This window comes from Trichosurus vulpecula, chromosome 4 (assembly GCF_011100635.1).
Source record: "Trichosurus vulpecula isolate mTriVul1 chromosome 4, mTriVul1.pri, whole genome shotgun sequence".
Classification (NCBI taxonomy): Eukaryota; Metazoa; Chordata; class Mammalia; order Diprotodontia; family Phalangeridae; genus Trichosurus; species Trichosurus vulpecula.
Window position 1 is genome coordinate 81499506 of NC_050576.1, and position 17083 is coordinate 81516588.

At 36.8% G+C, this 17083-nt stretch overlaps 1 protein-coding gene across 1 annotated transcript in view; it reads left to right on the forward strand.

The window, feature by feature from the left end:
• HMCN1 (hemicentin 1) overlaps positions 1–17083 on the forward strand; it is a 523850-nt gene that overhangs the window by 181479 nt on the left and 325288 nt on the right. The window contains exons 5-6 of the mRNA XM_036757836.1: positions 9564–9735; positions 13512–13618. Coding sequence (XP_036613731.1) covers positions 9564–9735; positions 13512–13618 — 279 coding nt within the window. The remainder of the gene's footprint in view (positions 1–9563; positions 9736–13511; positions 13619–17083) is intronic.

Sequence of the window (17083 nt, forward strand, 5' to 3'; positions counted from 1 at the left end):
ATTTTATACTTCTAATTTCCAAGCAGCAAGACCTTCTTCTTGAGATGGGATGTACTTTTAAGGTCTAAATCATTAATACCTAAAAGAATAGGCAATAAAACCAGTGTCTACTGGTCATCTGTGATCACATTTTAGGTGTAGAATTAGTCATGGTCTTGTGTTTTTCATTTATCCCAAGTAGCTGCTATGAAAAAATGTTTTTTTTTTTCCAAGAGCAGGGGATATGAGAATTAGTTAAGGAAAAAATATCACCAGTGATATTTTTTAAAGGAAGTAGCAGGAAAACCACAGTGATTTAATTCACTGCATGTTCTCATCAGTGTTTGGCAGCAAGTTGTCAGGTCTTGATCTATATAAAAAAGGATTAAACCATACAGTTCTATGTGGTATATGACATGAAAGAGACTTGAGACATTTCCAAGGTGATCATTGGTTTTAAATATAGTGGAGTGTTAGCTTGCATAAGCTGGAGACATATACAACTGCCACAGATTGAGCACAGTTCCTACTGGCTTGGCTAAGAAAATCCATCTTCTGGATAACCAGGCAGAGCTCCTGCTTCCAGATCCCAAGATTGTATCCAATTTTACTCTGCAGAAGTATATAGAAGTCATTTCAGAAAAAAGTCCAGACCGAAAATCCATTGAGTAACTACTCTTTACAAATCATTGTGGAGGATAAAAAATAATAAAACATGCAGTCCTTGTGTTTTAAAAGCTTAAAATCTAAGGAGGGAGAGAAGGGGAGAGAGCATGAGAGGAGGAGGGAGGGAGAGGAGAGCAGAAAGGGAGGGAGGAAGAGAGGAGTAGAAAGGAAGAGGGGAGGAGAGAAATGGAGGAGAAGAGAGAAGAGAGGGGGAGGAAAGGGAAGAGAAGAGAGGAGGAGGGAGGAGAGAGAGGGAAGAGGAGGGAGGAGATAAAAGGAGAAGAGAAGAGGGGAGGAAGGAGGAGAGGAGGAAAGGGGAAGAGAGAGTAGAAGAGAGGAGCAAGGGAGGAGGAGGGAAGAAAGGAGAGGAGAGGAGAAGAGAAGAGAGAAAAGAAGTGGTGAGGGGCAGAGGGAAGAGAGGAGCCAAAGTAGATATTGGATATATCCAGGTGTGCCCTCAGATCACTAAGGAATACACCAAGGGTAGGGAACCTGCAGCCTCCAGGACACATGTGGCCTTCTAGGTCCTCAAGTGCAGCCCTATCCGGTCAAAGGCCCGTACTGTATAGGAGCTCCCTCATAATAGTGACATTCACCCAGCTACAATACATGCATACATGTACACATACGCACATATAACTAGAAAATGATTATGAGAGGAAACATAAATCGCACACACTGCTGCCAGATTCCTCTTTCTAAAATGTTACTTTGATCATGGGATCTCCTTACTCAAAAACTGGCACTGACTCTCCAGTCCTATAAAATATAAGACTAACATCTTATCCTTCATTTGAAGAAAGGAGGAAAAGTTTGTTGCCTTTAGGATTCTTCTCAGCTTGTGCTCAAACTACTTTTCTAGTCTTGTCTCCCAATACTCTCTTAGAGAAACTCTCTTCTGTAGCCAAACTATAAAGTCCTGAATGCCGATCAACAATCATTTATTAAATGCTATATTGTGCCAGGCACTGTGCCATGTAAATAGCTTGCTTGGTCTTGCCTCCATACCTTTACCACAAGCTATTTCATGCCTGCAATGTACTACCCCTGACCCTTTGCCCATTAGATATCTACCAGTTTTTTTAAGAACAGTTCAAATCCCAGTTCCTCTGGGTCACTTTCTATGTCCACTCCAGCCAGAAGAGTTCCCTCCTCTCTAACTTCCTGTCATGTCTTTTGTCTATACTTGGCTTAGGACTTACATTGATTTTTCACAAGAGGTAGTATAGGACAGTCAATACAGTTTTGATCTCTGACCCAAGAAGAATTGAATTCAAGTTCCATCTCTGATACACACTGACTGGGGTAAGCCATTTACCCCTCCAGACAGTCCTTAAAAATTTTAACTTTCATAAGGAGAAATCAAAATCCTGATCTACATTGGGAAAGTTTCTCATCAGGCGCACATTATATTGATGAAATCACATCTTGTCTTCCCACTGCCCCCCTCTCACTCCCCACCAAAAGCCCTTCCTTTGCTATCGGAATTTCTTGCTGATCGTGCTACTTTAGACATTGCCAAGATTGATCAGGTCACTAGAGTTGGATGCCAACTGATCAAGCCAAGCTCTTCCGGGTTTCTGCTTTACCACTACCCTGCCTTTAGTAGAGAGTTCTGTTCCTACAGAGAGCCTAACTGACAAGTTTCTGCTGCCCTGGGCTTTAGACTTATGAGAAGGACCTAAGTGGAGAAGTCTTAGGAGCTAGAGAAGGTAGCTGCTGCCATGAGGTCACTAGCACTGATTTCAGAGCCAAGACAATGTAGCTAAATCATGCACAAGGTATGCCACAGTGGATCCTGGTTCTAGAAACTCATCTGGACTACAAATAAAAGTCTCAACTTCCCCTTTCCTTTCTCTGCTTCTTCTGAGAGGGCAAGTCCTCTCCTGAATGATGCTAGTTAAAGAAAAGGAAGAGGGCCAAAATACAAAACTTCCCCAATTTAACCTGGCATAGACCCCATATAAGAAGTTCTGTATTGAAGGCTACCTTTGATTCTTATCTTTTCTGTATGAATTTTCTTAACTGCTATCCTCATTATGCCTAAAAAGATCTAAAACAAATGGTAGTGGCCAACAGAGACTTTTCTTTGGCATTTCTCACACAGGCTTAATCCCAGGGAGCTCTCTTCTGACTTTTGAAAGTCAATAACATCATCAAAAGCAGTAACAACAACAAAGCAGAGCTGGCCCTCAGGAGCATACTCAAGAATGCAGGGTAAACTGTGCTATTCTGGTCCCAAATACCAAGAATGAATTCCCGAAGATAGGACTTTGCAGCAAATAAATAATAGCTCATTGACTGAGACAGCTAGGTGGCACAGTGGATAGAATGCTGGGCCTGGAGTCAGGAAGACTCATCTTTGTGAGTTCAAATCTTACTAGCTGTATAACTCTGGGCAAGTCACTTAACGCTGCTAGAGCTGAAACTGGAGAAGGAAATGGCAAAGCATGCCAGTATCTCTGCCACAAAAACCCCGAACAGGGTCATAGAGAGTCAGTCAGACACAAATGAAAAAAATGACTTAACAGCAACATTGACTCCTAAATCTGATAGTAAAAATCTGATGTATATTTCCTACTTTGACTTTTCTTTCTTCTATCCCAATACAATTTCCTATCTTCAAATTTTATAATGGACATAAGAATTAGTAGAGTAGCAAATGCAGATAATTTATAAATGAATATATACACTGGGGATGCAAGATTGCAAATGTTTTATTAAAAATGTTTCACAATCAAAAGTGTTTGGAGACTGTTGATCTAGAGCAGAGGTGCCAATATAACATGGCCCCAACACTCCTGAGTGTAGCCTGAACCAAAGTGAGATGCAATTGGGAAATATTTAAGAAGCAAAAAAAAATAATAGAACATAGAGTATGTCATATGTCTTTTTCTAAGACAATATGTCACCTGCAAGGATACTTATATATGGTTTAAGTGGCTCCCTTTTCAGTTTGAGTGTGACCTCACTAGTCTCAAATACTGTATGTACAGAATTACTTTATTCTTTGAAACTATATATCTCATTAGTACTTGAATGGGCAGGTGTAACTACTCTGAATACATAATGGTTTATGGAATATGGGATTCATATGATATTGTGGAGTCTTTAGGAATGGAGCTCTAAGTTTAAGATTGAGCCAAATTTAGCCTGGAGAGCAAACGAGGCTAAGATTTTAGGAGGCGAATGAACACTTTCAAATTCATTCCACTCATTTATAAAATGAAAGGGTGGGACTAGATGATCTCATAGGTCTCTTCTGGTCTGCCTCCCTATAATTCTGTGAATTACTGAAGAACCATTTAGATCATTGAACTCTTCAGTCTAAACTAAATGATGCTATTCAGGCATCCCTACAACCATGTGACTCCTGAAGATATGTAGTTGAACTGATTCCTTTGATCATCAAAATAGTAATTAATTCAGTCTGTTAATACTTCATGAGAATACTTCTCATATTAAAACATTAGATTGTTGTTGTTTTAGGCTTTTTTTCTCCTAAGAACATAACACATGGCAGAATGAAGGCCAGGCTTATAGACATACTGTAGTTTATAAATGATTTACTTTTATTCATGTGTTAGTAATATCTATATTTTCTAATAAAATGGGTTGCATCTGTTCTCAATTTGATTTTTCTTATAAGCAGATTTGAAAAAGTAACTTTGGCTTCTTGACAGAAGTCTGTGCAATGTCTATTCCAACAAGTAATATTATGATGCATAGTAATCCTTTTGTGAAAGCCTTGTAAATGTTGATGAATTGGGCACTGTAATAAGGAGAAATCAAAAGCTACTTGTATTCTGCTCCATTTGACCAAACTCATCTCATGAAAATACCACCATTTTAGGAGAGCTTCACTTTGTAATAGTGTTCGTATTGAGTCATTTCAGTCATATCTGTCTCTTTGTGACCCCATCTGGGGTTTTCTTGGCAAAGATACTAGAGCGGGTTGCCATTTCCTTCTCTATCTCATTTTACAGATGAGGAAACTGAGGCAAACAGGTTTAAGTGACTTGCCCAGGATCACACAACTAGTCAGTGTCTGAGGTTGGATTTGAACTCACAAAGATTAATCTCCCTAATTTCAGTCCCTTTGCTCTATCCACTGCACCATCTAGCTACCCATTCATAGCAGTAGAGTAGGAGAATTTTTAAAATAGCTAAGCGAATTTGATTTCTGTTAGGTGGAAGATGGTCACAGGATTGTAGATTTAGGATTAGGAAAGATCATAGAGGTTACCTAGCTCAACCTCATTTTACAGATAAGAAAGCTAAAGCATCTTAGCACCAGCAGTGATATTTCCAGGGTCACCCAGGCAGTAAGCTGCAGAGAAGGTCCCAAATTATTACTGCTACAAAGAGAGTGTTGATTCTAGCAATTTGTTCTACAGTGTCTTGCATGAACTGCAGTTCTCTGTGGCACAGATGATAAAGCCAGCGCAAGTTGGAATGGAAAGATTGTATTGCTCATTTGTCACATAATAATAAGCATCAATGTCATAATCATCATAGCCAACAAAATTTGTTAAGCACATAATAATGTATAAGATTCACTGTGGCAGGCGCTACTTATAAAAAAGAAAAGAAAAAGCCCCCTGACAACTTTATAATGAGGCAATCTCTGCCCTTCAGAAGCGGTTATATACATTGAAAAAACAAAGCAACAATCAACCATACAAGTTAGCATTGCTAGTGCAAAATTGTGCATGTGTGTGTATTTACACACATACACATACGTATATGTATGTAGAGAAAGAGAGAATATTTGAACTGGCTCCTTTCTATAAATGGAGCCAGTATACATGCACACACATATACATGTGTATATTCATATATATATATATTTATATCACATATGAATATATATGTGTATATGTTTGTATCTATATATACATACATATTTAGAGAAAGAAAGAGTTATAGAATTTCTCATGCTGCAATATTTCCTAACTATTCTCCTCTGAAGGCTTATCAACCATGCCATATAGCCTATGCCCGGTGTGTTTGTGTCTTGTGCCCGCTTTTCTTTTCTTGCTACACTGGCTTGCTTGCTGGCCTGAACAGCTCTCTTGGGGTTCACATTGTTATCTCTGTGTAGATGACTCCCAAATTTATATATCCAGCCTTAATCTCTCTCTTGAACTCCCGTCCAGCATCCCCCACTGTCTGCTGAGTATTTCTACCTTAGTATTCATGTTCCATCTCAAACTCAACATGCCTAAAATGGAACTCGTTAACTCTTCTTTACAAAGTTAGCCTCTTTTCATCTCCTTCTTTCTGCCCAAGGTAGATCATCACATCTCTCATATATGTCCCTTTCTCTTTCCTCACAGATACCACTCTGGTTCAGGTTCTCATACCCTCTCATTTGGACTCTTACAGTACTCTAGTTGGTTACTTTGTAGACACTTCCATATAACGGCCAAATTGATATTTCTGAAGTACAAGTGTGATCATGGCACTCTTCTACTCAAGAAGTTTCAGTGACTTTCTGTTCCTTGTAGGATAAAGAGCAAATTCTTATGTTTGTCCTTTAAACCCCGTTAAAATCTTGCCCCACTTCATCCTTTCTGGGATGGTTACATGTTATTCTCAAGGAAGACTAACATCTCTACTGTGAGGGCTTGCCAAGCCCCTCTTTCAGAGTTGCTCATCCACCTGTTACTCAGCTCTTACCTGTGACTCCCAAAGCTGTAGCATGTGCAGTGGCCACACCCTGGCAAACCATCTCAGTAGACAGGCTAAACCAGGCTCACCTGTTGGTGAGTTAGGGGAGTATCTACCCCAAGCACGTGAAGATTCCCCCCATCGGAAGGCGCCAATGAGAATAATTTGTTCCAGTGGTCATAAAGGTGGCTGAAGCAGGTATTTAGAGCTTGGTCAGACATCAAAGATGCCAAGGTTATCTGCTGCATCTTCCACTGTTGCTAGTTGTCTTGACTGTTGTCTTGCCATTGGACTTTAATGGATCTGGAAGATAGAGTGAAGTTGATGACTTTGTACAACTCTCCCTCACTTAAATCCAATTCGCCCATGAGTCCAGATATCACCCCATGAGAGATGTCATTGGTCCTCTCTGAAAAAGAAGGGCAAACAACAACATATTATTGTTCTCCCTAACAATTCAATCCTTCAGCCAAACTGGCTCCTTGCTCTTTCCTGTGTATAGCATTCCATCTCCCACCCCTATACGTGGAACATTCTCCCTCATTACCTTTACATCTTGGAGCCTCTAGCTTCCATCAAGACACAGCTCAAACATTACCTTACAAAGAGGCCTTTCCTGATTCCCCAAAGTGTTCGTATTCTCCCTCCCTCACCCAAACTCTCATCTGCTAAAATTATGTTTCATGTATTTTATGTATGTTTTGCATTTATTTGTCTGGATACATGGTGCATCTCCTAGTAAACTCTTAAGGTCCTGGAGGTTAAGGACCTAGCACAGTACCTGGCTCATAGTAGACATTCAATAAATACTTCTCGGATAGAATGTAATTGAACTTTTTCTTATGTAACTACAAGATTGTGAATTCTTCAAGGATAGATATGCCATATCTTAAAAAATATTTGTATTTCTAATAGCATTAGCATACTGCCTTGACAGTAGTGTATACTCAGTAAGTATTTGTTGGCTGAAGGAAGAAATTAATTAAATTAATGTGAAGAAATCAAATATTCTGTGTATGTATGGGTTAACTCCCCAACTTAATTGTAACCTCTTTGATGGGAGAGACTACACTGATCCCTTGTAAGACTAGCCTTAGAAGATTAATTGGAAGGTGCTTTGTTGAATTTTAGGCTTAAAATATCTACATAGAGGATGTGTCAATACCAAAGGAAATGTATAACAAGTGAAATTCATCCGTGTGTATTGAAGGGTGATTATATGATTACACGTATATATTAAATGCCCTATCTGGAAATGAGGGGAGGGGAGAGATATAAGGAGAGAAATGTTATGTGAAAATAACCAAATAACCAAAGCATGACTGCTGAGAAATTGTAGACCCCATAGGTGTCTGGGTTAAGATAATTTGGCCCTAATCAACCCCTGTTCAAACAGAGCACTTACCTTGGTTTTGTCTAAATAAGACAAATTGTTTGGTTCCAAAGTTGTTATTTTCCCCTGCCTGAAGCTAAGGAGAGTGTTAAAGCTAAGGAAGGCTGGGAATGGGGCCAATTAACACCAAGTCAGAAAGAATTTGCCTCAGAAAGTGTAGGCTTAGACATACCAACTTTTCAAAAAAGTTTTCCAAAACTTTTTTTAAACATAGTGCTTATTGCAGTATTAGGGAAACAATAACCGTGATCATGTGAATTGAACAATTTCTTTCATTGATTCATTTAGCAAACATTTATTTAGCACCATATACAAGGTCCTGTGCCAGGTGTATGTTGAGAACACACAGATATATAACATAGATCCTGGTTTCAAAGTTACCAAAACTTGGAGAATGAACTGAAATGTTGAATGCTCCAGGAAGCCTTTCCTGATTTTCTCTCTGATCCCAATCAATCTTCCCTCATTTTTATCATAGTTCTTTCTACTTCTATTATTCACTTCTCTTATAACTTATATTGTAATTTTTGTGCATATTTATGACCCTCCAAATAGATTTTATGGTAGGGTCCCATCTGTTTTTTATCACCTCACCAAGATCCAAGCACCATGCATCGTATATAGTAGAGGCTTAATAAATGATTAATAATCAAAAAAGGTGAATATGTATTTTGATGGGTGGTTAGGAAATTTTAGTGTCCTCCCTGCTCTTTTTGGTTAGAATGTTTGAAGGATGAAGAAAGGATTGAAAGGAGATGTAGGATAATTGGTTCTTGATGACAGGACAAGAGATCAGCTAGAGATTACTATAGAATTTAATAGCCTTAAAGACAAGAATTTGTTTTTTTCTTGTCCTCCCAGTTCCTAGACTTGCGTGTATGGGCACTTAATACATGTTCTTCAGATTAGATTAGATTTGGGTCAGTTGTCTTGTGTCTTAATACAATGTAAACAACATGTGATAAGAAACTTTCACAAAGAAAATAGAAACCAAAGAAAGAAGCACTATAGAGAATTATTCATTGTAGAGAATTCTGGCCTCAAATAAGAGCCATCTAACTGGACATTGATGATTTATCTATAGCTGGGAGCCTACCTGGAGTTATATTGACATTTTATCTTTTATAACTTGTAGGTGCTGAAAATTTTCTGTTATACTTGTAAGGAGATTATTATTAAAGAATGTATTTCTAAAAGATGATGTAGTCTGGAGGGTGTTTACCTAATAATATTTTTATTTCTTTCTTCATTATTTTTATTTACTAATTTTATCATTTTCGTGATTGCGATTATTATAGTTGAGAAATAATAAACGAATCTCATATTAAACTGAAGCTAGGCTTGATAGTCCATTCAAATGGACTGTTCTCCTAAATAAAATCTGGGGGAAAGTATAATCTCAAAAGAGAGAACTGATGGAAAAGAAATAGCCAATGTTTACAAAACTTTATTATTTTCTTTATTATTATCAAATATTTCTCTTGGGAAATCTTTATTATTATCATTTCTCTTGGGAAAGAATAACAGCAATAGAACTGGAATTTCTATAGTGCTTTAAATTTTGTTTTTCTTCTCCCATGTCTCTTTTTAAAACCTTTTAAAAATATATTAGCTCAAAAAATGCCAGAAATATGAGCAAATGTCAAACCAGCATTTCATTTGGGAGCCGTTATACTCACCAGGTATAGGCAAGTGCCAACTGGTGGTCATTAATTGCTGAAATCAATCTTACACCAAAAAATAAGTTGTCAAGGTCCCAGACCAACTACTGCAGCTGGAAATAACTTTGTGTGTAAATCCCCAATACTTTCTGGTGTCACTAATATTTTCTTTTTCTTTTTTTCTTTAATAGGTGTTAAAATGGGTAGAAGAAGCAGTTCAGGCTTCGAAAGTTCATCTCCTCTCTACAGATCATTTAGAAAAGGCTGCAAACATTTGGCAAATCCCTTTTGATCCCAGCCTGAAAGAAGTGACTGTATCTTTGAGTGGTCCTTCTCCACTGATTGAAATCCGTAATCCATTAGGTAAGTTTTATACACACACACACACACACACACTGAGAGATGTGTGTATATATACATATATACACACGTGTGTGTACATACACACAAATGTGTATATGTATATGTGTATATACATATATACCTTCATATCACTTCATTTTTTAAAATATATAGAAAGTGCTCTGTTTTTTCCTTTACACCAAGCCATATTATGTAGCTGAACCACAACAGAACAAACCACAGAACAGATGGCAAAGCCATTTTTTCAAAAAAAAATCTGTTTTTTTAAACCCATAAATACTGCCAGATTTCAGTGGGAGTGAGAGAGCTGAAATTCCTTATGAATAGAATATATGTTCATGTGTGTACACTTATATAATACATGTTTACATGTATACATATCTATGTTTTGGTCCAGACTTGTGATTTCATTGGTATGGGGAAACTCCCAGTGTGGAATATCCCAAATTGCAACTTCTCTGTAAATTAAAGTCTTAGAGGCTTGTGTGGGATACTGAGAGGTTAAGGTATTGGCCATAGGCATTCCCCTAATATGTCTGAGGCCTACAGAAATAGTCTTGGTTGTATCAAGGTCTTCAGTGGAAAGACTGCTAGATGTGTAGTCAGAGGATCTAGGTTTAAATCTCAGCTCTGCTACTCACTGTTAAGACGATTGACGAGGGAAGACTTGTGCACAACTTCTAGGAATGGGGAAGTAATGGTCCTCCATACTTATCAGACCTCACCTCTTCAGTTCTGGGTGCCTTGGTTTAAGAAGGACACTGGTAATCTGGAGAATGTCCAGAGGAGGGCAAGCAGAATCAGGAAGTACTTGGGTTTGGAAGAAGGAAGTATGGATGAAAAGAAGTTTAGTTGAAAGGCTTTTTAGCCTGAAGAGGAGAAGACACAAGGGAAAAATAATAGCCATCTTTATGTACCTGAAAGAATATTATGTGAAAGAGGTAATTGGTTTATTCCATGTGACCCAAAAGGGTAAAACCCAAAATAGTGGGTGGAAGCGGGAGATTTCAGTTTGATGTCAGGAGGAACTTGGTAACAATTGGTGCAGATATAGGGTGTTTTTCCTTCTAGGCTGCCTTCAAGCAGAGGCTAGCAGAGTACTTGTCTGATACATTATAGGGAGAATTCCTTTTTGTGTATGCAGCTTGGCATTAGTATAGCTAAAGCACATAGATAATACCTATGTGTGCATATGGTACATATACATAATACATAAACATAGACTTATGCATGTTTATGGTTACATATACATTCATTATGACCATAATGAAACACTTGGGAAGGATCAGACCAAACCAAACTGGAAAACAAAGTTGGATCCTGATTTGACTGACCTATTGAACCTCTAACTGGAAAGTAATGATTTTAGTTGCTGGTAGAATAAAAATAAACCATTTGTGGTACTTTTACAAGTTTGGTAAGGAAAAGCACAAATGCTTTTTTAAAATGGTATGTAAAGGTAATCCTATTATTTTCCAACACATTTTCTTGTTGTTAAAATTTTTATTTTTATTGTTAAGGCCATAGCCAAGAGCCAAACTACCTACATGCTAGCTTTAGAAATGTTTTAATTTACTCTGTTCCCATTTTCAGGGGCACCTTAACACTGTGACTTAACCTAATTCCATTGTTAATCTTATAATAAAAATTATATAAAAACACTAATTAAAGATTCCCCAACCTGCTAACTATAGCTGTTAAATTTGGTTTTATGTGTATAATCAACTTTTTTGGTATTAGCCAAAATTTTGGAAAATTAAAATCTAGAGACCCATAGTTTGATTTATGAAGGCCTTTCTATAAAAGTTTAGAGTTTTGAACTTTGTTCAAGTTTCTTTCTATAACACTGGATTTCTTCAAGATCCCTTCCTTCACACCTTTCATTTGGAAGTTTAAAAAGCCTTCCTCTTTTGTGGAAAAGAAATTTTGATTGTAAAATGTGCTGATGATATCATACTTGCCATGGGATGCTTTGTAAAATAACTCATATAAGACAAATGTGTATACTTTGTAATTCCATTTGAATGATTTTCAAACCAGTATAACCAAATAAAACATTCTTTAATGCACACCAAATGTGTATATAACGCCCGCTGGATATCAGTCCTCTACAGTAGTTGTCTTCTAAATACTGGCAACTAGGACACACCACCAGAATATGGTCTGAATATCTTAATTCAGAAAAGACTTTTGCTTACTTTTGGCAGTCAAACAAATTTATGTCTAATTGAGCATTGAGGTTATGTTGTACATTTCCTTCACACTTGTATCGTTGCTTTGGTTCAGTCCTTAATGCAGTTCACTTTTTGTTGTGTTTTTATTTGAAAAATTGTTGTCTTAAAAAGTGCCTCATAACCATTTTTCTTAAAAAAAATCTGAAAAATTTCTCTGAAGTTTCATGTACCTTAGCAATCAAATTGGAATTGAAGAAAACATCTGGAAATTTAAATATTTTTATGGGTAATATTCATACCACTAGAACATATGGCCTTCCAAGGCCATATATAACTCCTCTCCTTACAGTTTTTTTGGACATGATCCACTAAGAAGTACATGGCCATTGACAAAAGAAGCAGCAAATCCATACACTGTTAAACTTATTATGTTACCTGAAAAATATTCAGGCTTTTCCCAATATGGATTTAGATCGCCTTGATAATTCAAGGATCTTTTTGCATGATGTTTCAACTTCCTCACTTTTTAGTGTGCCAGTAGAATATCATATATGAATTAAGGCTAAAACTGTTCAGATTCATTGATGAAATATATTATTTCTGTGCAATCATTTTGGCATGTATTAGTTTCTACAGATGCCAGCATAAGATCTTTTATTTATTGGAAAGCCAGGGGTGGAATCAATCACAAAAAGTAACTTATAGGCCTTTTAGGACCAACTTAGTGGATATGTCAGATACATTTTATGTTCATAGGGACTAGTTGGAATTATGTGGTTACATTATCTTGATTATAGTTTATATAATTATTTTTCAAGACAATATCTCTCCTCCATACTCCATGTACAAAGCTTGGTACTTGGATATAAATTGGATAAAATTGTTGATTGTCTCCAATTTATCTTGTGTGTAGTTTATACTTAGTTGCTCTCATGTTGTATGCCCCAGTAGGCTATGAACTCCTTAATAGAAAGGACTGGTTTTTTTGTTTTTGTATTTCCAGTGCTAGCACATGGCATAGATACTTAATAAATGCTTATTAACTGACTGCCTTAGTTCTGGATGACTACTGAGGGCTCTCATGATAACAATTTCCTGAATTAATGTCAAAGAATTATTTAACTTGGTTTACTGAAATGGTTATTCATATACTCTATGACCCTTGTGGCCAGGAGACAGACTTTTAAATTATTTCGATAATTATAACGTAGGATATCTTTGGAAATATGACCGTAATCTGGTGATGGTTATTTTCTTTCTAGACATAAAAGTCAACAGGATAGAGGTGAATCTGCGATTCTAGTTCTAAAATTCATACCCTAATGGTATTTTATGGATATAGGAAAAATTCCTTGTTTTATGATTTCTTAATCAGATATATTAGTAAATATATATTGCAGATGGTATGCACTTCATTTAGCCAACAAACAGGAAGACAGTGAATCTCTAAGGCTGCGTACATAGCTCTTTGGCCAGAATATCACCAGGAGAAAACTGTGACTTGAAATCTGATCTTGCTCTTGGATTTATGTGGTGATAAATCAGTCAATATTCAAAACTGAAAGAAATATTGTACTTGTTACCTTTCTGTCTGTCTTTCAGGAAAGCTGATAAAAAAAGGATTTGGCTTGAATGAGCTCTTAAATATCCATAACTCTGCCAAGGTAGTGAATGTGAAGGAGCCAGAGCCTGGCATGTGGACAATTAAGGTACTGTTGTTACACAAAGAATGTCTTATTATTTTATTTCTATGGTAATATGTTTTATAAAGTGTATGTAACAGACCATTTATAACACAAATCTCTTGCAAACATAGATAACAATTTAATAAAAAGAAATCCATATAATATAATTTAAATACATTTTCAGTATGTGAATGATCTCCACTGTCTGGAGGTAGCCCATAAAATCCCCAGAGATAAAGCACTCCATTCATCATGCTGGCAATTTGTTCTTCCCTAAAGAAAACTGTAGTTATTTTTTATAGTTTTCCTATTACTTAGCACAGAGTTGATATGCGTATTATAAAAAGTACCTGAAATGGAATATAACACAAAAATCTATGGCTCTACTGAAGATACTTCCAAGTTTGGAAGTCAGAAACTGGGGACCTAGAATTGGCTCTGCCACTTATTTTATTGTTTGGTCATAGTCAAGTCGCTCAATTTCTTTGTTTCTTAATCAGTCTTATTTATGAAATCATGGTGATAATATCTGCACTGAAGAGGGTTGTTGCAATGATGAAATGAGATAACATGAATAAACTGAAAATTGAAAAATCTATATAAATATAAACTATTATGACATTCTCAATTGTATCACCTAGATAGCACAATAGATAATAGTATAAAATAGTCCATTTATAAAAGATTACATCATTGAAAAATGTCTGTTATCCCCACCTGGTACATGTAGTTCAGTGGCCAATTTATTGAGTTAATCCATTAGAACATATATCTTGTACACACAACTCCAGAGAGCAATGAGTTGGGCCAAGAAGTGACTAGGAAGAGAGTAGATTGGATTGCATTTGGGAAATTGCTCAATTCTTACAGTGATCCCAAGCTATTTCCTTGTGCAAAATTTTGTCCTTTAAAAAAACATACAAATATTCCTCAGGCGATATGTAGCTGTGAATCTTGTAATACCACAGTCTCCAAAATGAAAAGTTGAGGGTGACCCAAAGCAAATTGTATGGTGAAGCATGTAGCATCTGTAGCATGGGAATGATAATGCTTTCAATGAATTGTTGTAAGGATCACATGAAAAAAAATATTACTCCACAAACCTTAAAACTCTAGAGAAGTACTAGCTATTGTTATATTGTTAATGACCCATTTCAGACTTAAACCGCATTTTATTTTACAACTACTGATGCCCTTTTCTTATGCTATTGGGTATTCTGTTCTCTATGTTTGTAGCATATCTCAAACCCCTTTTCTTTAGCCAACACCTAGGCACATAGGCAGTCATAGTTCAGGTCTTCATTATCTTTCACCTAGATTATTTCACTAATCTAAAAGGTCTCCCAGACATTAGTTTTATTCCTCTCCAATTCTGCATCTACACAGTTGCCAACCTACATTCTTCTGCCCCGGTCTGATCTTGTCACCCTTGTACTCGAAAAGCTCCGGTGGTTCCCCCTTCCGTCAAGGATAAAATCTGTACTTCTCTTTTTGGCTCTTAAAGCCAACTTGCTAGCCTTATGGCACATGACTCATTCTTTATATCTTAAATTCCCTCTCCTGTAGATGGTGGATAGAGGACCGGGTTGGGAGTCAAGGAGACCTGAGTTCAAAATCTAGCCTCAGACACTTACAAGCTGTAAATCACTTAACTTCTGTTTTCTGCAGTTTACTCCCCTGTAAAATGGGGACAATAAGAGCACTTATCTGACAGGATTGTTCTGAGGACAAAATGAGATCACATTTGTAAAGCACTTAGCATGGTGCCTAGCATATAGTAGGCACTTTATAAATGCTTACTCTGTTCCCTTCCCATGTTCTTCCCTTCCCTCCTGCCTCCATATGAGCTGTTCCTGGTCTCGTAAAGACAGTATCTCATACAATCTGTGTCCTTCTTCAGAGTTCAGCTCAAGTGCCACCTGCTACAGGAAACATCCTAATCCCCCCAATCTTTTGTGTCATATGGAAATTACTTTGTGTCTCTGTTTCTCCTCAATAGAACATAAGCTTCCTGAGGTCAAGTACTATTAATATTTTTGTCTTTATATCTCCAGCAACTAGCAAATTACCTAGCATGTAATAAATTCTTGATGAATAATTGTCTCGTTGAATAATTGTCTCATTCCCTCCCCAGATTGCAAACTCCATTAGGGCAGGGACTTGGACCTACTGAAATGTTGCATCTCCCTCAAAAGACAAGCAGAATTTTCATCTTGTAAAGATTTTAATAGTTGTCTGTTGAATGAATGAAAGGAATCTACTTGAAAAAAATTAAATTTAAATTCATCAAATTAAGCAATTGAAGCACAACTACACGCAAATCTCCTGTACTAGGCAGACTCTGGAGATTCAAAGACAAAAATGAAACAGTCCCCGCCATTCGATATAACTGTTACCTCTGAACCTTGGTTTAGACAAGCTGTTGAATAAGTTAATTACATTTGGCCTTCTACAGAATTATCAAAAATTGGAATTATCCTGGTTTCTATCTTTCATGTTTCCAGCTCTATGGGAAGTGTCTACTGTGTCTGGACTTAATCATGCTCTGACTATGTTTCACATAGCATTTTTTCATCCCTTGAGCAGAGAGTAGATCTTATATATTATTTGTCCCAGCTTTCATGAATTAGGTGGGGGACTAACTTTCAAAGCCTCATTTTATAGGTGGGGTACAATGAAGTACAGAATACTTAAGTGATTTGTCTAAGGTGACAGACAGATCATATAAAAGTTGCAGTTCCCAATCTCTGTGGCTTCTATATTAAAAATGCAGTGCATATGTACTGTCACATTTCAAAGGACACTCAACAAAGATAAATGTAAGGCTTGTGTGCCTTTTATACAAATGAGTCAGATGCTTTGGGTTACGTCTGATGCTAGTGAAAACATGCTTAAAAGCAGCAATTTAAGAGAACATAAATTATTCTTTTATTAAAAACAAAAGAGAAAGTTGTTTTAAGCCAAACATTCCCATCTGTTGGGGGGCTACTTAATATGGTAAATCCTGGATCTAATTTCTAAAATGCAATATTAATTTTCCACCCAGTCATTTATCTCTGTAGCTATAGAATTCAAATATAATCACATAAGTACACATTTGTGTTAAGCCAAATCTGGCCCTCAGCTACTTCGGGGAAATTCTCAGCAAAAACATTAAAGAAATAAGAGCAACCATAGGCTCTAGAAGACACAAAATCCCTTGATTAGTCTATGATTATCAGTATAATTGGGTAATCTCTCATATGTGTCTATTCCCCAGGGTGTATATCCATTAAGAAAATTTGGATAAACTGTGCTCAGATAATCTTCCAAAGGGAAGATAGAGAGTTCCAACTATACTGTTACATTGAAAGCATTCATGTTGGTTTCTAGAGCTTATTAAAGCATTTAAGTGTGATCAGAATGCTTTTGAAATCATATTCAAGTAACGTGAATTTATTTAGCAACGAAAATCAGATCAACACAATGTGTACCAAGGACCACACAAGA